At 42.6% G+C, this 20,430-nt stretch overlaps 1 protein-coding gene across 2 annotated transcripts in view; it reads left to right on the top strand.

The window, feature by feature from the left end:
* SGCD (sarcoglycan delta) overlaps positions 1–20,430 on the top strand; it is a 349,496-nt gene that overhangs the window by 264,946 nt on the left and 64,120 nt on the right. For both annotated transcript variants that reach the window (XM_056350163.1, XM_056350164.1), the window contains one exon: positions 2,365–2,466. In XM_056350163.1, coding sequence (XP_056206138.1) covers positions 2,365–2,466 — 102 coding nt within the window. The remainder of the gene's footprint in view (positions 1–2,364; positions 2,467–20,430) is intronic.

Raw genomic sequence — 20,430 nt, 5'->3', positions numbered from 1 at the left:
GTTCGCGTTGGCTGTTTACCTTTAGTGACAGTGATTCCTCTTCCAGAGCTGGAAGTGCACACGCAATGGGAGGAAGGGCAAGTAGACAGATGTGGTTTATTTTTTGCAGCTGGATTATAAAATAGGCAAGATGGATATCCAAATACATGTGGCTTTCCTGGATTTTCCTGGTCTTTCCTTGATCTTTGAAGGGCTTCTACCCAAGTACATATCCCCTTTCCTCTAAAATCCCTGAAACAGCTGTGAGTTAGGTGCTGAGCTGCCTCTTTTGATTTGGACTTCAGTGTTTAAGGACACGCGTGGCAGCGCTTGAGGAGGCAGTGCAGTCCCTCTCAATGAGTCCCTGAATTGCCTGATGAGATGCCATGGAGTCAGTATGGCATGTCCAGATTTATAGATCAGCAATTCCTCCAAATTACTACTTCTGACACCCTGTGGCCTGCATGACCCTTGGTTTCAGCATCTCTCACTGTAACATGAATCCTGTTGCCTGGAAGTGCTGATGTGTGTCCCTCAGTGCAATGTCCTTCCCACGCGGAGGTCCAGCTGTTGTAGGTTTTGTGATTGTTGTATCCTGCCTTATATTGGAGGCCTTGAGGTATCATAGCACTACCGTCCTGCTTCTCTAGCCTGGTGAAATGAGGGGGGAAAAACAGGTGGAAAGATTCCTTAAGGGGTATGTTTGAGGGGTGTCGTGGTAGTTCTTGACTACCCAACTCCTGGTCATTTCCCAATCTTAATTTATGCACGTAGCGGCATAGATTTTGCTAACATCACGGCATAGATTTTGCTAGCATCAGTCTCAGATCCTAGTAAGTCAGTCAGATTTATGCTGAAAGGTATTCTTCAGACCATCTTTTTCTCAGAAGAAAACCCCAACTTACCTCAATCCTTGCAGACTTTGACAATCACCCTGAATCTTAGAAATAATACCGTGCGTTTGATGTGGGTTTGATGATACATTTAACTGTGCAGTTCCCTACCCACACCACAGTTCTTACACACACACAAATTTCTAAGCAATGATAGCTAAGCGAACCTAAATCCCTCATCTTAGTAAAAGTTATGACTTTCACAAGTTTAAGGTGAAATATAGTTTGCTCCAATTCTCCTCCATGCCAGTGTATCTGTATACCTGTCTTATTGCATAAACACCGTACAAAGAACTCATATAAAATCTTGACATGTATTTTGTTTGCTATTATGGTTTGTCAAATGTTTCATTACATCTCGGACAGACATAACTAAACAATTTCTAAAGAAAGGAGACTATTTGCAGGGATCTGCTGGAGGCCTGTAGCCCACACTTTACAACATTTGTCAAGATTTTTACCGTGGAAGCACGGGGAGCACTGGAGACCCGGGAGCCTGGGACGGCTGGGGAGAGGGTGAGGACCAATAGCTGCGAGTATGAAATCCAAACGAGGAGAGGACAGACGTGCGTGTTACATCAGTCACTTAACGCCTGGCCGATGGACTTTGCAATGGTTGTTTGAAGGGCATGAGGATGATGCAGGAGACCTGAAGATTTCGATATAAAGGTTCACTTTGCTGGGATGTGCTTGGGCTGTGCAAGGAGCAGAGCAAGGGCTCTGATCCTGAGCTGGTCATCACAGGAGAGAAAAGTCAGAAGTTAGACCAAGACAGGAGAGCAATCTGTTGGAAAAATATTTTTGTTGTATCTCTGCTTCTTCCAGAGCACAATTGTATGTTCCAGTAAAGCTGTGTAGCATCTTAACAGTATGGAAAGCTCAGGAAAGACTGTGAGACTTGAAACTAACCAAGTTCCCACATTTTTATTGTAAGGACTGATAGCCCTAAAGAAATCCCACCAAAGAGTCCACGTTTTGCAGATATTTTCCCAAATGACAGGGATCAAGCTCTCTACCACGTTTTATCACAGTATTCCTACGTAGTCAAACCTTTTTTTTGTTGGTTCAGTGGAATTAATCACATATTCTCTATATGGAGTTCAGTAGAATTAATCAAATAGTCTTGATATGGATTCGCTATGAATGAGGTGGTATTTTAATATATGGGCAGCCAGTGAATATTACAGTGAATAGTTTCCTGTTAACACAGAACATCGCTGCATCTCTTTGAGTAGAGTTGACTAGCTTAAAAGAACATCTTTCATCAGTGTAAGTGGTGTACTGGGGGGCAGTGAAGATTGTTCTGAACAGGAATTTTTTTTTTTACAGAAAGAGAGCTAAAAGGATAACACAAGTAATTGCATTGTCTAGTGCCTCCCAGTGCTTTATGTGATAGCCTCAATGGGAAAAAAAAAAAAAAATCAGCCACTGGCTGCCTGATGAATTTAGTAATTGTAACTAATGTGGTTGTTTCTTTCTGTCTGTGTTTTAGGATGGAATGGGGAACCTGAGAATCACGGAAAAGGGTCTAAAGCTCGAAGGAGATTCAGAATTCTTGAAACCTCTCTACGCCAAAGAAATCCGGTCAAGACCAGTAAGTTGTTGGGAAAGGAATAAGCATGTTTTGGTAGCCTTAACAGTACGAAATCATGACATGGTGGGGTGGTATGTTTAGTGCATAAATTTTTTTCGCCCCTCTATACAAATGTAATTTGCAGAGTAGGACAGTGGGTGTCCTTTGAGGACTTCATCTGGACGCTATATCCTCTGGACAGGTGCAAATCCGTATATGTGGGTTCAGTTCGTGCAAGCCATAGTTAAAATGCTTCCAGGATCTCTGCGGTTTCACATTGTCTTTTTGTCTCCTTTTGAAATAAATTATGAATAACCCTCAACTGAAAGACCTAACATTTCCAAGGAGGAGGGATGACAGGCAGCTGTGAAATCCAACTCACATTTAACTAGTTACTCCTTTTCAGCAGAGTCCAGAGAGGTGATGCCTTGGCACAATTGCCTGGTCTGTTGTTAGCTGGCACAATAAACCCATACTATGTGCCCAGTACTATTTCATGTTGTGTTTTAAAATTCTGTGCAGTTAAAATTCAATGCTACTAGGAGAGACTGCTTGACAAAAGCAGCAAGGATGTTAACAAGTGAAAATAGGAAAGAACCCAAGTGTGATTGAAAGAGCATTTTCATTGACTGTTGGTGACTTTTTCTAATGCCATCCTGTTTGTCCTGAGCAGCTTTAAAATAACTGGAACGATTATAGAGTTTCCAGGATCCTTCTCAGAAGATGTCATCTGTCTCGTTTTCTGATCCAAAGTGTTAATTTGAGTCAGATACTGTCTATCCATTTTGATAACAATGAAAGATAGCTAATTAAATAAAGTTAACTTCCCTTTATCTGAGCATTTCAGTGCTCTGGTAGAAATTGGAAGTTGTAGCGTAATCAACACAACAGCCAATAAAATATCCGATTTAATTATTGAAGGTTGTAACCTCCGTAGGATGTCTAGGAATGGATTTCAACAAGCATAATCACTTAAGAAGCAAAGTTAATAAGAAAACATTTATAGATATAAATGTTTTCATCCCTGAATTAAAACAAAACTGTAGAACCTTACATGATTATACTTTGTATTGTAACGTGTAGGAAAGGTGCAGCACTGGCCTTGATAAATAGACTGACAAATTGCTACTTACGTTTCTTTTTCTTTAGTTAGATTGCTGGGAATAATATTTGATTACTAAGAGAACTGAGAACCACTTCTTGCTACTGGGAAGTTTACTGGATTTGTATTACCATATTGATCTACATTTTAATACAGCGGGGGGCCAAAGGTGTCCGCTCCTTGAGGTTATAAAACTAGGTTCCACACCACTGACAGTTTAATGAATGCAAGGAACAAGAAACATAAGGTAAGGCCTGTATGCATTCCTTGCTATATCCCTCCTCCAGGATTATCTTTGCTGTTAGCCAGAGAAGGATCTAGCTGCAAGCCAGAAGGTCTGATCTGCAGCCTAATGAGTAGGAGCATCCCTGCTGGCTTTGGTAGATGAGTCCTGGAAACTGTACAGTTACATAAACCATGCATACAGTTTGTCTGATTTCTAAGTGGAGTTAAACTGGAATCGCCTGTGCTGGCTTTCAGGTTGATCACAATAATGCTGAAATTAGTACTGGGCTGGGTGCAACAGGGGCAATCCTATTGTTTTCCATCATTTTCTGTGTTCTTGTGGGGTGTGTGAATTAGGCCACTTGTAAGCAAATGAAGGGGTTGCTATCAATCAAAGGATTATAGTTATGTGATATTTAAAAATAATATTAAATAACCAAGGCTATATTTAAAAATATTATTATGTAACTAAGGCTATATTTTTTTAAAGAACAGTAGTATGACCCAGGATTCTTTTGGAGGGAAGCATGCTAGCAGTTCCTGAACCTGATGAATAGTGCCAAAATGCTGAACTCGGCACTCGGTAGCACAGATGAACATCCATACTAATTCTCTGGGTTTTCAGAAGTGCATAATGGGGCTTTAACTATGCAAAGTGTAAGAGAAACAACATGACAAATAACAGTAAAGAGCATCCCGTAAATAAGCTGACATATAATATTTTTCATAAGTTTAATTAAATACCCTAAGAGTTGTGTACTGTACTAGATAATGGTTTTATATAAAGCTCAAAAGACTTTCAGACACTGGTTATTTATAGGAGACTTTCATATATAAAAAAACAAAAGAAGCAACAACAAATTTGATTTGGCTGTCGTTCTGTGTAGTAGATGCAGGGGCGTTGGTGCTGCGTGGGAAAGGCAGGAGAAGCGTCACCTTCTCTGTAGGTGGCTGCAGTCCCTCCTTGGAGTGGGTTTTCCCATCCGTGTGTCTCTGCAGTGCTGCTCCCCTGCTGTGGGCAGAGCTGCACGATCCTTGCCAAAATATCTCCAAAACATGAATTGTGGTAATTCTTGAAAGCCCGAATTTGTCACTGGAGCCTCTTTTTCTCCGCTGCATCTCTGAAGTCCCAGGACAGCGGTAATTACAATTACACACAGGGTGGCTTTCCTAGGAGCTGTGCCTTCTGGTTTAAAGATAGTAATGGATTTCCACTTGAAAGTGGAGTTCTTTTCCAAATTAATTTGTCAGGAAGGGAAGACCAAGGTTTAGAGAGGAGGAAAAGCCCTCGAATGTCATCCCAAGAGACCAGCTGTGTGGGTCTGAGTTTCTGTAAATTCTGTAAACAGAAAAGTTTCTGTACTTGGTGCCTTGAAGAGCTCTAGCAGGTTCTGCTGCCTTCATCACCTTCTGGACAGAGCAGTTGCACGTAGCCGTGCACCTTTTGGAAGGTAGCTCATTGCAACTGAATTCACAGCCAAGCAGAACTGAATCTGTTTTGCTGTGACATGCAATTGATCACAGCCCAACAAAGACATCTTTCTGGGAGTCCCTTCAAAAATGTTAGCAGAAGGACTGGACTGACCTGGCTCGGTCCCATGCCAGAGAAGTGGCCATTAAAATCATTGACATGAACGGGCTTCTTAAAGCCGCTTCTAACCAGGTTCTTTCTGCACCACCACTGTCTGCTGTCTCAGGAATGACACCACCCACGCTTGCTTTCCTTTTTCCTCGCCCATTCAAGAATGATCCCCCGAATCCTTCTCTCTTCATATAACAAGGGTCTCTGTTCCTGTTGTTTCCCCATCCTAGTCCTGGCTCAATGATACTGGTTTTTTGATGCCTCCTGGATTAGGAGCCTATTTCTAGGCATCAGAGCTTGAGAATAAGCATAACCTTGTTGTTGGCGTGAGCCTCAAGTTTATCTGGAGATTAATGAATAGTAACTGGTGGTAAGCAGTGTTTGCACCTTTGTTTGTAGTCTTGTTTTAAAGAAATGAGATGGATGCATTCCCTTTTCCGGGAGTGTTCAGAGCATCTTAAACTCCCAACTGAACATATTCCACACTAAACGGTATTTTCCATGCCACTTGCATGGAACATGAGCATCTTGCTGCCTTTAATTAAGAAGTTAACTGGACCATGAAGTATTGCCTGTGTAAATAAAAGTGATTTGTACTTAGTCAAGAAGGTGCATTAGGAATCCTCGCATTTCTTTACTTGCACATAAATTATGGAGATTATTAAAAATTGGAAGGGTCATCTATAAACCCATCTGCAGCTCAGCTGCACTGTCAGTCTCAAAATGTAGCTGTCTTTCTAATTGTTGTAATTTATTATGGACTATCGTGTAAACCATCTGCTTGCTTATAAATCAGACAAACTTTGACTGAAAGTTGCACGCAGCAGCACAAATTGTTAATTTTATGTGCTGGAAAGCAATGGCAATGGTTTTGTGGTCTTCAGTCTTCATTGCCTTGATTTGAATCGAAATTTAAAACTGGAAATTTTCCTGCCTTTGTTGAGAAGAGCTGCTAACAAACAGGTTACTTGAAACTTAGAGCGAGAACAGATTTAGCTTTCTTAGTGCAGTTGGGTGTTTTGAAGCGTGCCATATCCAGGTCTATAAATAACTTAAAGGGGCAAGACAGGGAACAGGCTGTGTGCATTTTCCATTCCAATAACAACAGAAATAAAATCCTGTGCTGTGATTATACAGGAAAATCAAGTGAATTACTTCTCTCAGGAGCTGTGTGACAACCAATGAGATGATAATCTCAGCTTTAGGAAGCAGAGAAAGACATTGGCATGATAGGATTAAGATGGGTTTGCCCTTTCAATGTTCATTTCAAGTGCATAGATAGAAAAAAATAAACCGCAGTTTGTAAATGTTTACACCTGAGCTAAAATTTTCTTACCCTGAACCCTATTAAAGGCAAGAGTATGAATTTGCCTGACCAAGATTTTTTGCAGGATAAAGCTCTTGACCGGGGTCCTGCCCATTCAGCAGTCTTAACACCGATGGGCAGGTCTAGGAACGTGGGTCTCAACGTGGGCACAACCTTTCTTGTCTGTCCTCTGCTGCCTGGGGGAGCTCCAAGCTATTCTCTTGTTGCACAGGTGTAAGTGATGGCAAAATTCACTGAACAGATTTTGCGGAGATCTTAAGTGTCTTTTAAAAGAGGCCTCTCTATTTCGCTGCTTTCACGTGGAAGGTCTGCCTCCCGTTATTTTTAATCAGTTGAAAAAATAATTTAGAAGAAGCTTATGCATCAAAGAAAAAATCCTGAGGCAAAGTACAGCGTCTTGTTTTTTATTTTCCTTTCTTTGGGTGGTACTTTCAAGGTTTTTTCCAACTTGAATGATTCTGTGATTCTGTGTTCGAGGTCCCTATCCTGCTTACTGTGGCAGTGAGCGTCTCACTGAGAGCAGCGTGCTTGCTCAGAGCATTGGAGCAAACCTGGTCTCATCTGAAGCCGTACAAAATAACTAGTGACTACAGTGGACCAAGGACTGAGCCCGTCATTAACACTTGGCTGCGATTCTGCAAGGGCATCTGTTTGGCCTAAAAAATTCACGGTTGCAAATTAGGGCTGATAACTGCTATTCCCTTTACTGGTGTTTAGTAAATTCTCATCAGCATAAAAGCAAGACTAGCAAGTGCATAAAATATGCTTATCTGTACTTTACATTTTCCCTAGCCCCAGTATTTGAATCATAGAAATTTTAAAGGAAGCTTTTAGGAGTGATAAATAATTATTTTGCCAATGTTCTTGTCTCACTATTTTCAGATCTGGAAGAAGAGTGGTATAATTTTAAAGCACAGAAGCAGCTCTGTAATGGACATATTTTTTTGTATCATTTGCTCTGCAGGTCTGCCTGCCTCAAAGCTAAAAATACACCCTGGAAAACAATAAACCATGTATTTGGATTAAACAGTGACATGTGCCCACAATGGGGCATACCTGCCTCATAGCCATAAATACATATTTATAAACAATATAACGTACTAATTTGGATTAAAAGGCAACAGTCACCCATGAGGAAAGGCAATGCAGATGACAAGATAATTGCAACTTTGTATGATGCTCAAACTGTGCAGTAGAAATCTAGCTCTCAGTAAAGGCTCAGGTAGATGGCATGAAAGAATGCTGCTGTTTTTGAGGAAAGAAACAGAGTAATTCCTTTTCCTCCTTTGTCAGAGTTTACAGAGCAGAAAAGGGATATTGAATTAGTTCCTGATGATTTGGTCTAGCAGAGTGCTTAAGGATTTCAGCATGCTCACTGAAACCATCATCAGGTGGAAATGAAGTTTGTCTCGCCATGCTGCCATTGCTTAGCAGTCCCTGCACACTCCCACTGCCTCTTTGGCCGTTGCTTCTCCCAGCATTTTAACTATTCCCGTAGTGACCAGTTCTTCAAAGAAGGGAGGAATCTTTTTGGCTTATTCTGATATGTACAAGCCTGTAAGAGCTCCTGGCAGCTCACAGAGATGTTGGTCTCCTGGCATTTGCCTCTGGGGCAGTTCAGCTGCCACCATAGCTTCAGGTTGAAAAAACTCACGCACTATCTGAGGTTGATTTCTGAAGCACAGTATTTCCTCTAGCTGCATGTTCATAGCTTAACGCTTCTTGGTTGATTTTTGGCACCAGAAGTTAAAATATTGTTTAAAAGCCCTAATAATTTTAATAAAGGAGAAGGGTGCTAGTGATGGCACAGCCAGCAAAAGCCAGCTTCTTGCAGCCATGCCTGGCCATCTCATGTTCTCCCTATAGGGTTTGTTAAGCACTCGTTGTGGCACCGCTCCAGGCACCTTGTTGTTAGATTCTGTGCCAGTGTGCACTTCTGCTATATATGTCTCTGTCAGTTTGGTCAGTTTGAGTCTTGCTTGCCCGACAGCTATCAACAGAGAGGAGAGCTGGCAGGCAGCAGGGCAAACAGTAAAAATAAACAGAAGCAGCTGAGCAAGTTGCAAAAGGCATCATTTTGGCAGAAGCATCTTCACCTGATGCACGGGTATTGTTGCCATCACCATCCAAAGCAGATTCGAGTCCATGTACAGCAGTAGGCTTTGAGTGCCCAGTGGGATCTATAAAACTGATATGCTTTCTTAATAAATTTCATTCTTAAGCAGTAAAATCCAGAGAACCTACTTCAGACTGAACCTTGGTTGCCCCAGCACTTTGGGGGCAGTTAGTGGCTCTGTGATATTTCCAGTGTGCTGAAAAGGTCGGAGTTTAAGTAAATTTTACAGCAACTGTGAAAACATTTCCCTTTACCTTTATAGTAAAATTGGCCAGAAGTCTCTCAGCTTTGAATTTTGAAGGAGATTTTGGTAGGGTGGCTGAAAGGGTGCTTCCAATAATGCCAGAACTAAAGCTTGTTTTTTTCCCCGTTGATGGTCTAATGGGCTGTTGTGTTGTGCTGCACACCGAGCGCACAGTGGGAAACTGATGTGTCCCACCAGCTGCAAAATCAGAGCATCCCAAAGAAGAGCAAGAGAGGAGGCTTTGAAGTAAACAAACTTTTTGAAATAATTCCGCAAGTTGCATTTCAGAGCAAAATCTCCTGGAGGCTGCCTATGGCATTTTGAAAAGGATTTCATTAAATGTTGCTAACTTGTCATAAGCGCTCTTAAATGGAAGGGTAATGGCTCATAACATTTGTAAGCTTTTTAATTTCATGCAATATGAGCAGTGTAATCAACACCTATTAAAGTCAATCAGCTGTGCCAAGTGGGCTACCTACCTCGGCTTTTGTCTATATTTTCATCATGGGTACACCTCCGAACTATCTCTGGGAACAACATGTTTGTGCTTTCTTATCCTAACATCAGTGGAGATTTTGTGTCCAGAAAACGCAGTATGGTCATTGCAGAAGTATCTGAACCCATAAGCTGAATAAGCACTTTATAGTCAGTGGTTTTCATCTTGTAGGGTGGGAGTTCGGGCCATGGAGTTGATGCAGGCTAGTTAACAGCTCCAGAGCTAAACATGAAGGAGATGGAGAATTTCTCAATCTCCCAATGTGTTTGACTTCTTCCCTTCGACACGTGAAATCTCTCCTCTTGAGCTGGCTGGGTCAGGAGAGGGGAGCTGTTCGGATCGTGTTTGTTTTGCTGTTCTGATCCAGTTCCCATCTCCTGTTCGTTTAACATTTGCAGCTGGACTCTGTGGTCATAAAAACAAGCGATGTGCATCACAGCTCAAAGCGAGCCGCTGGTTGAGGCTGGGTGCTCTGTGGTCTCTAAGCTTTTGCATTGCATTTTTGCCAGGATCCCAGAAACAGTTTCCATTTCAGCTGGAAGAGGAGGACAGTGGGGCTCCGGTTTGTGGTGGGGCTGTGTATTTCCATGGAAATACTGCAAATCAGCTAACACCCTATTTTCATCTGAGGCGTGAGCCTTGAGGTAGGACTGCAGGCACTAAAAGCTAAAAGAATAGAATAAGCATTTGATTTAGTTTATTTCCCCAAAAGGAACAAAAAATTATATGTGAATTACAGATTTTAAAGTTGAAATTAAAAGTGGCTGAGCTGAATGCATCTGGCAGGCAGCTTCTTGCCTTCCTTGGATATGCGCTGCTCTTCTAGCATCTTGTTATTTCGGCTTCGGTTTGGCATGTTGAATTTGCATGCTGCTTCTATGAATTAACTGGAAAAGCTGCTGTGAAGCTTATTTTTCCTAATTAGATATTTATTATGACCTCTCAGTATTCCTACAGGCTTCTAAACCTTCCGGAGCTGTACATCGTCCTTATTTTTTCTATGTTTAATCTTATTTTAAAAGAAGAAAAGCACAGGGGGTTTATTGGAGGATTCATGAGTGTGGGACACGTCAGTCACACCTACTGATTATGGGATTTCTGTTGCTGACTTGTGTTGCCAGTCAGGTATTACTGTTAAAAGAGAAGCTCTGCTGGTAGTTGACTGCAGCTGACCTGAACCAGCCCATGGGACTGAACGCACTCGTAGAGTAGCCTTGCGTTCTCCTTCCAAAACTTGATCCAAATTTCATCTTAACAAGCTGTAGCTTCAGAAAGAAGTAAGCCTTATGAAGCCCCTGAAACTGCTCAGGGAGAACCACATGCAATCGTGTACTGCTGCATTTCCGTCTCTCAAGGGCAAAGACCTTGAGTTTAAGGATTTACTGTGTCTAGACATCGCTGCTGACAGTCAGGATTCTGGCTGCTTTGGAAAGGCTGAAATATAAAAGCAACTTCTTAATACTAAAAATGAAAAAGTAATAACATTTTATACAGTATGGATAGAGAGAAGATAGAGACAAATAGACAAAGGAAACAGCAGAAGACAAATAGCAAGATCCAATTATAAAGAAAATGTTTTTCTGCTATTTCCAAGAAGCCTCAAGAGCAGAGCTTCTTGTCTTCTTACACAGGACAGCAAACACTTCTGCAGTGCTTCTGCTGATCAAAACTACTTCAGCAGCAAAGTTAAGTATTTTATAAGGCAAGCGTATTTTGTAAGGCAAGCATTACTTGACAAGCTGTGCTGTCATTAGGGAGTGCAGGCACATACAACTGGTTTTACAGACAGTTCTGTTTGTGTGTTCTTCGATTTGCAACAGGAAAGGAAAGCCAGACCTTCCAGGTTTCATTTAGCAGTTGCTGTGCCAGTAGTAAGAGTTTCTCTGATTGTTCTGTTTCTAAATGACAGATGTTGGATTTGGAGAAAGACAAGCACAGGGGGAAACAAGAGCAATGCTAAATTTGCTTCTGTTCTTTTAGGGCAAATTGGTTGAGGGTCTTGGGAAAACTGACTTGCTGGTTTTGAAAGAAAAAATAAGATTTCTTTGGCTGTTAACATCTCCCTGGTTGGAACATCTTTATTTTTTTGATCTCTGTTTGTCTAAGGTTGTGCCTGGCTATCTACTCCCGTGTACGCCAGCGTCTTTCAGGGAGGGACAGTCCTACGCCAGCGTTAGTGGACTAACTACCATAGGACACTGCCATACACGTGTGGTAAAACTGGCTGTAAGTCTAGTCACAGAGGTGGGCATTCTGACTCGTCGATGAATCATTGATTTAGGCTTCAATCCAACCAGATATTTAATTATGTGCGTAATTCACAGACATAAGTAACTTAATTGACAACATTAAGGCTATTTGCACATGTAGAGTTGGACGTACCTGGTGTCCTTTGCTGGGTTACACCCTGTAATTTCTACATATACTGCATGTGTGTGGCAGAGCAAAGCCACCGGCAGGAGTCCATCCTGCTGGTCTCTGTAGAAACATGAGGACAGACACCGCCCTTTCCTCCAAAAGGTTTTTCATTGTCCATAGGTAGACAGAGAGTGGGACAGGAGAAGGGCATGAGGGTTAGCAAAGCGGCTTGCTCGTTCACTCCTTCAGCAGCTGAGGATTTGTGAGGAGTCCTCTGTCCATGTGCATGCTCGTTTTAGTAGATCACATGCCCCAAATGTAAAGGAGCATGGTGACAGAGCTGGCAGTTATTTCCAAACAAAAGCTGATACGGTAAAAAGTTGTCCTTCTTGAAGGGGTGAAAGAAAGCAGTTTCCATGCTGCCTTTTGTTGTTGTTTCTTTTTTCATTTTTTACTGCAGGTTTTCAGTATAAAATGTTACATATCCATTAATTTCCTCTCGATCTGCTGTCCAATGAACTTTTTAGGTATGCCTTACAATTTCTGAGGCAGGTTGTACAAAGTACTAGCAGGGAGTCTGCTTCTCATTTCTCTCTGAAAGGGGATAACGTATGGAACAGAAAGAAAATTCAAGGTGTTTCAGCTCACAGTATTTCTTCCTTGCTCGTCCATCAGGGCATATTATGCCACCCTTACGTGAAATAGCAGGAGATTCCTTACTTTCAAACCTTAAATTTCCCCTGAGCAGGAATGGAGCTAAAGCATCCCTGGCTTTTGCCTTCTCACTGCCGAGGTGCCCCAGATAGCATAAACTGTACAGTGCTGCTGTCATCCAGCTTCCCCCAGAAACATCCCTTCTAAGGACAGAGACACATCTTCCATCAGAAAGTCCTTCTTTATGGTCTACAAGGAAAGGTTTTATTTAAAGTTTATTGCAAATGCAGCAGTGCTAAAATTTGATTTGTAAATCGCTCCCTGTTTATGAAGATGGTGGGTAAATGCATGCCAAGATTTGCACAGTACCTTAGTGCAGGATACTTTGTTGGATTCTTAATTTGTATTCTAAAACTAGGCAGTGAAAATTACTTTTATGACCTAGGCTTTTTCCTTCCTTTTTCTTTCCAGCTGCAGCTTGATACTCTGCTTCTAGCTCTTTTCCTCCTTGAACAAAACAATATATCATTCCATTGTCTGTCTCTTGATTTAGACAAGGGGTGGATTTGTCATAGGGCATTTAATGAATAGGAGTGGTTAACATCTGAGTTCTGCTTCTCTGCTAAGAAACCGGCAGCAGCTGCAAAGATTGCCCATGGCACCATGAATGGGTGGCTACCGATTTGCAGGGAAGCTTGCTGTTCACTGAATCATCCATATCACTCCTCGCAGTGCCTGGAAATCTTCTTTTCCAAGTACTAATGCAAGCTGAGCCTTCCTCTTGGATGTGGTCTGACAGGACTGCAGCCCAAGGCAGCACAGCTGAAGAGTCAGATGTGGTTGTTGTTGTTTTTTTTCAATTAGAAGCTTTGTAAGACATCAATATTTAAAAGCAGAGAGATAAATAAAATTACAGACAGTTGGGTTGATTTGAGGGGGGAAGAGATGTCATTTGCCTGACGGAAAAAGCATATCTCTCCAACAGGGCTTTCAGTTCTTTAGCCAAAAGATGTTGTCTTTCTTTTTTTGGTTTTGTTTTTTTTTTTGATGAGCGTGATCTGTAAGTGTGAACAACTCATTATTTTTCTTAAAATCGTTATTTTTCTAGGTATATTTTGCAGGGTAGAAGTACAAGGTGGGCATAGCTGTTCACCACCTTAGAGGAATTGGTATTTCCCTTAAAGCAGATTCACCGTTGTGTTGTACACACAGGTGAAGCCACACAGCGAATGACCAAATAATCCATAAGGCAAACGCACACTAATTGCTGTAAAAGGTCTAGAGTGAGTGATCAGCCTGAGCTGGTTTAGTGACTTGGTTTCCAGAGAGCCATGGCTGGAAGAGAGTGGGCTGGTGGGATGAACCTGAACACGGTTCCTCTGATGCTTCCTGTGGTTGGGAGTTGAGAGCCTGCGTCCTCCAGGTTTTTTGCAGGACATCCTTCACTGTTCAAATGAAGTAAAGGCCACGCAGGGCAATGGCACGTACCTTGTCAATGCTGCTGGCTTGAGAAGCACCTTTTATTGCAACGTTTACTGTTGCTTCAAACCAAAATACTTCACCTGCGTTCTGCTACCTCTTGAAATCCCCAGCTCCCACTGCAAACTGACTTCTGCCGTATATGTTATGTTTCCTTAAGATCTCAACTGTTATTTATAAATGATGAACCTTGATGTTGGTACGCGGTCGGGAAAGCAGCAGGCTTTTTGTTTCTCTCTGGGACATCTTCTATTATGCAGCGTTCTGGGAAGTGTGGCTTAGCTGAAGCAGGAGAGGGGAAGGTGCGGGCAGGACTCTTCCTGCGCCCTTTCCTGCTGGGAGCCACGGGGCAGGTGTGTTCACTGGTCAGATTTGTTCCTCCAGAGTTCTGAAAGAACTTCAGGAATAAAAACATCAGGAGGCAAATGCCTTCTGTTTAGGAGTAGGGACAACCACACAGGGTGAGCCACCCTGCTGATTGCCCAAAGAGTAATTCAGGGTCCTTGACGTTTATATGCCTCCCTGTGCTCTGTTTTACCTTCACACATCCTAATCTCTTTGGCTGTGTTCGCCATTAGTCACCATTTCCCCAAACAACACTCCCGTCTTCTTCCAGGCATGAAAAAAACATCTGCTGCTCTTTCTGTGAGCCTGACATCTCTTGAAATACCACTCCCCAGTTCCCCAGGCGGTGTTGGTTAGGGATGTATTTTTGCTCCCTGGCCCTGTACCACAGCAATATCGTGTGCTCCTCTCCTCTCTCCACCCTGAGGCAGATACTCGAGTGTCTGTTGAATGGCAGCCGCAAGATACGGTCGTGTCCCACCACAGAGCACCCAGCTTCTGCTCGTGCTTTCGTCCCACTGATCAGACCTCTGCTGTCGTGCTATCTTTGTAGGTACACGTGTTCAGTGTAGCAATATCCAGCATGATTTAGCATCTTTCCTCCAGATAATTCCAATTTCACGTCACATGCTTAGCTGCAGCTGTCATTTTACCTTTTCAAGTGTGCTGCTGCCGTGGCTGTTAGACGTTCGGCCTCTCGGAGAGGGGTGGGGGGTTGCAGTTCTTCCCCTCTGAGACGGTTCCTGGCGGACACTAACATGAACTGTTGTGGCACTGCAGGTCGGAGTTTGGCCCCTGTGTTTATTCCTGTGGGGATGCCTCTGGCTAGTCATAGAGACTGACAGCATCCTCCTTAAAGCCAAGTATTGATCGTTTCAGCAGAAGAAACAAAGTGGTTAGATAAAAGCAATTCAAAACCAGTTTGTGCAAATGTTTCTCTGACCCCATAACCCTGTATCATAATTAAAGCAGATCAAGATGTTTTGGTATCAGAAGCACAGTCGTGGGCCCAGCCTTTCTTTTCTGGCCTTCCTGTTCTCCCAGATATGCCCCTACAGAGTTAACTGAGTATTTTTCTACAGTAAGTATTCCCACAACAAGGCCAAAATATGGTTTTCATCAATCATTTTGTAGCTGCTTCAAACCTGTCACGGCAGTGTATATGCTTACAGCAGCTCAGGGAAAAAAAAATGCAGACAAGCCGCAAATAAAAGGAAGAATTTGAATAGAAGACCTGAATTTTCTGTTGCCAGGAATGGTCAGATGATCTTTCTTTGTGCCTTGTACAGTGGCAAGTGCACGGTCTCCAGTGAATGAATAAATGCAGATCCATGAAATGAGATTATTACTCCCACGAAGGTATTGAAAAGGAAGGAGAGCACACTGAGCCCCCGACCTGTTCCCTGCTGCACAGACCCGCACATGCCTGTGGAGCACAGCGAACCTGAAGGACGGGTCTCATAAAGAAGAGCCTTATAATTGCAATAGAAGCCCAGAAACAGAAGTGCTGGGATTGCAGGAACGTGTCCGGGCTGAACCTGGTCATTTCACAGGCCGGATGCATTGGAGAGAACTCCGCTGGGTAACACAGAAGTGTGGGTGGCCTTCTCCATCCTGCCTCCAGCCCTAACCGCGCTGTAATATAGCTGCTTTTGCAGTGTAATTGCTTTCTCTGCAGGGCTTCTTCCTATGGAGTCTGCTTGTGTGGATTTAAATTGTTTGCGGGTTCTAACTAGACCCAAGTTGGTCTGCCTCGCCTCTTTTCTGCGCTAGGCAGCTCACGTGGCAGTTCTATCTAAGAGACTCTAATGATGTCTAGATAGCATCACTCCCTGGCCTCTGCGCCTGTGTTTGATTTGAGGAGAGAGGCTGGATCAGATAAGTTCAGAACATCAATAAATACGTGTATTTTGTTTGGTGACACTTGTTCAATTTGAATCTTTTTCCCAGGAAGCAGCTTGTGTTGTGTCATTTTTTTCAGCGTGCTGTGTAAATGCTCTGCATCTGCAACTGTCAAGGATGGTGCCATCCCATAGCAATGCCATCTGCTCGTTCACAAAGTGCTTTTTGCGTAGATAAAAAATGTGAGGTGTTACTCATAATTAGGCAAATCACACGCTGTGATCTGTGATTGATTTGATTTCTGTTGCTGGCTACCTTGCATATGTCTGTGTGTCCATAAGTATTGTCTACATATCAGCATATGGATGGAGATGAATCAGAGACATGAATTCTTTTTCCCAATCCAGACAGATGGAAATGTTTTCCCTTCTTCTTATTAGCAGCAGCTGAATTTCAGTAACACCAGGGGCCTCTGCTAGGATCTTGCCTGTGTTTCATGCTGTACATGCATACGTAAGTTGGCACGGCCGTTTATAATCTAATACAAGTAGTAAGCGATCCATGACATGCCACAAAGGAAAGCTATAATTTCAAAGCAATGTTCAGAGATAGCCATGTTATTAGCCTTCTTGGAGAAAAATATCTGAATATATAACTTGGCATTATGCAGTGAGGTAACAGAATGCCTAAAAGGTGCTGTGAGCATTGCAGGGCCCGCGTCTCTGCTGAATCAGACTTTTGGAACTTATTACCGTGCCTTTCTTAGCATTAACTGTATGTACTCTTGAAAGTGTATTCACCTCACTAACTGACTGAGATCCTAATTGTTTCTGGTCGTGCTACAGTCTAAGTAACGCTGATAGTAAGAGAAAGTAACTCAGAAATTACTAGTTCGTATAATTTTAATAATGTCTTCAAATGCCTTTTATTGATGGTGAGGTATGATTTACCAGCAGTTTTAAAAGATGTTTAAGGCAGGCAGTAGGCATACCAGAAAGGCCATAAAAATGAAAACACATGAACAGAGGTCTACACACTTGTCTGGAGTAAAAGTTATGAGCAGTGGAGTAGCTATATAGTTGGATGATTTAGAACATTTTAAACCTCAGCAGAGCTCTCTTCTTTTCTCTCCCTCTCTCCTGTAGTTATGTGCCTATCTACAGTGTGTTCACTTCAGCAGGAGATCTGTCATCACTGGAGTCTGACCATAACTAGGATAGCCCGAGGCAGAAAATAGGCTGTAACTCGTCACAAATCCATAGGCCCGCCGCTGTAACACCTCCTATAGACAAGGATCAGATTGGTGCGAGCTGCCACTGAGCAGCAACTGCGGTTTGGTATTTTGCAGAAGAATTCAAATAAAGTGAAATGGTTAGTGAGTACTTGGTTGATTTTTACTGGAAGTGGTGATCAATGTGCTGAGAGCCCAGGACCGCTGTTCTCATGTTTAAGAGCGTTACGTTTTCTCAAGTCCTGCTTAGTTTGTGTGGGGGAGAGCCATTCCCCCGTGATGCAAAGTTAATCATCAGTGCAGGTTTGATCGACTCTAGTGTAACACCTTTGGGTGAACTGAGGGCAGTGAAGTGCTTGAAGCATTTTCAGAATTATTTGGTCATTGTACAAGTTGTGCTCTTCTCTTCATTTCGGCGGTTGTCAGAGGGTGTCTTGCCAGAGGACTGCTGGTACTGAGCACGCTTAATGCATTGGATTTTTTTCTGAAGCCAGGAATGCTCAGTTCAGTCTTTCCAATACAGAAAGTTTTGTGAATGTGCAGAAGCCTTCAGGTGTTACAAATTCAGATTTCCCAGCCCCATGGATACTGAATAGAACTCCAACATGCACAGTTACATTTTATTTTATGTGTATGTCTATCGGTTTCATCATGTCATCTGTGGTTTTCCTCATGTTGTAAGTCAATGAAGTAAAAAAGAAAAAAGAATAGCCAAGAAGTCGAGGCAGATGTAAAGTCTTGGAGATTTTTTCAGTGTTGTTTTTAATGTCAGCAGACATGGTGTAATTTAATTTTCAGAAAAATCTCAGCTGCAAAGCAGCTGATTAGGCATCTTGAAGAAGCAGCTACTCTCTTGAAGCATTGTGTTCATGAGATTACTAGAGGTATTCTTCTAAAGAGAGAAACCCCCAGATTGCCAGAAATAAATCACTTTGAAGGATACAAGCCCCCTTGGGTAGCCATCCAAAAGCAGAACCCAGTTATTTAGATCTCACATCACAGACCTGCCCTCTTTGCACTGTAAAAAGAAGCATCAGAGATGTAATTGCTTTAATGCAGCAGTGGAAAATTCATCTTTTCTTTCTATTGTTTTTAAAATGAACTTCAAGAAATTTTGTAGAAGGGGGGTGGGGGTGGTATTGGACATAAAACTCCAGCACGTGCGCTGTCTGTGCCATTGAAATATGTCCCGTTGGGTGGCACCACAGCGTTTCCTGAGCTTCATGGTACTGTAAAGCATATCATTCTGCAAAGGTGGTTGTACCTTGTTTGCATGAAAGAAGGAACTTGATTTTTTTTTTGTTTTAAGCGTTCCAATATTTAATAAAATTTCAGAAGTTGAAACATGGCACATTAAGTCAACTCATGATAGTACATTTATGTCTTTGATTGCCAGTGGCAGGTCAGGGCTGTATCAACTCCATTCTTGATCCAGGTTACATGACCTAGGTGCAGTTATACATGTGAAAAGAGTTTGTTTCGTGAAAGAAGAGAATGCAGACTACATTTTGTTATGTCTCACTGGACCTGTTGCCTCCTTCCTAAAAGCAATCATCTTTAGACACAAATATAGCACATACTGGGCATTTTGTAGCATTTGTTTTAATCCGTCTGTTACCAATTCCATTCAGTTTGCTTTCATTCTGCTATGAGGAGCTTACACTGTCGCATCAGAAGTTTTACTAAAAAAAGGGATTTCATTACATGAACATTATATTCAACTGTTTGAAGGACAAAATCAAGATCAAAAGAGACTCAGTGATTAAACAACAGAAAGTATGCTCAAATCGTATTAAGGGATGTTTTCGATGTAGCGCCTAGGGATTTAGCAACCTGACTTAAACTTTTGTGCCAGAAGGCTTCTGGGCAAAATCCTGTTCATACTGTGGGGAGCAAGGTCAGAAACAGGGGTAAGAAGCATTTGGTTTACTTTTGAAATAGGAACTGTAATGGTTGGCTTGCGAGTTTGGCCTGAAGTCTAGATTTTCTGTCAATGTAGATGAAGGCCAGGCTGCTCTTCCAAGTGGAATCTGAGGGATGGGGTTCACTAGATCCTCCCAAGCTTGTCTTCTTCACAGCCAAAGATAGATGCTGTCCAGTGTTTTGTCTGTTTGCTTTTCAGGACATGCATGATGTCTGCACAGGGTTCTGGTGGGGTTTGCTGTGATTCACGGTGGTGCCAGTTGCTTGATCTCTGCAGCATCTGTTGCCAGTTATGAAGGGCTTTTTTAGCTCAAGTATTTACACCCAACTGTCTGTTTTATGGGAGCAGCTCCGAGCTTTTCTCGCATCAGACACCCCCCAAAGGAGTTTCTGTTCTCAAGGCAGGAGTGGGGAGAGAAATGCACACTCGGGGTCAGGGCTGGGGTTTTTTTTAACTGTGTGCTCACAGCGTATTCTGGAGATTGTTATAGTTTGGAAAGCCTACATTTAGTGTCGTGCGGTGACGATATTGTCGGTGCTTCCCTTTGAAGTATGAGCCAGTCATACGGGACATGCCTGACAGCTGCAAGAATGAGCTGGTGTGTGGTGCTGTGTCCGAGGTGATGGATCTGGGGGGTTTCATTAGTGGTTTACCATTCTTGGTGAAGGACATTTCAGGTGCCCTGAAATTACTACTTTCTGTCTTACTAACGGGCAGTGAATGCTTGCCACTCCAAACAGACAAAACCACGGAACGTTTACCTTGTGCAGCTTGGAGTTGGCCCTACCAAGGGAAAAGGCAGTGTGGGAGAGTATCGTTGCTGTTACTACTATTATCACATTTAGCTGGTAGCATAGTAAGACCGATTAGACTTCAGGAAAGGAATATATTTGTTCTAACCCACATGAATACTTCCCCTCTGTCAGGAGCTCCTTAGAACGGCACTCAAGGGTGCAGGCAGGTGACCATGCTGCCTGTGGCTGTGGGCCAGGTGAAGGAGAGCTGTTGCCAGTGGTGGACTGGCTGCTTGCTTTGCAGAAAATGAGCTTTTGCCCTCTGA

The sequence above is a fragment of the Falco biarmicus genome, chromosome 8 (assembly GCF_023638135.1).
Source record: "Falco biarmicus isolate bFalBia1 chromosome 8, bFalBia1.pri, whole genome shotgun sequence".
Taxonomy (NCBI): domain Eukaryota; kingdom Metazoa; phylum Chordata; class Aves; order Falconiformes; family Falconidae; genus Falco; species Falco biarmicus.
The sequence above is the reverse complement of the archived record's forward strand: the minus strand, read 5'-3'. Positions and strand labels throughout refer to the sequence as shown.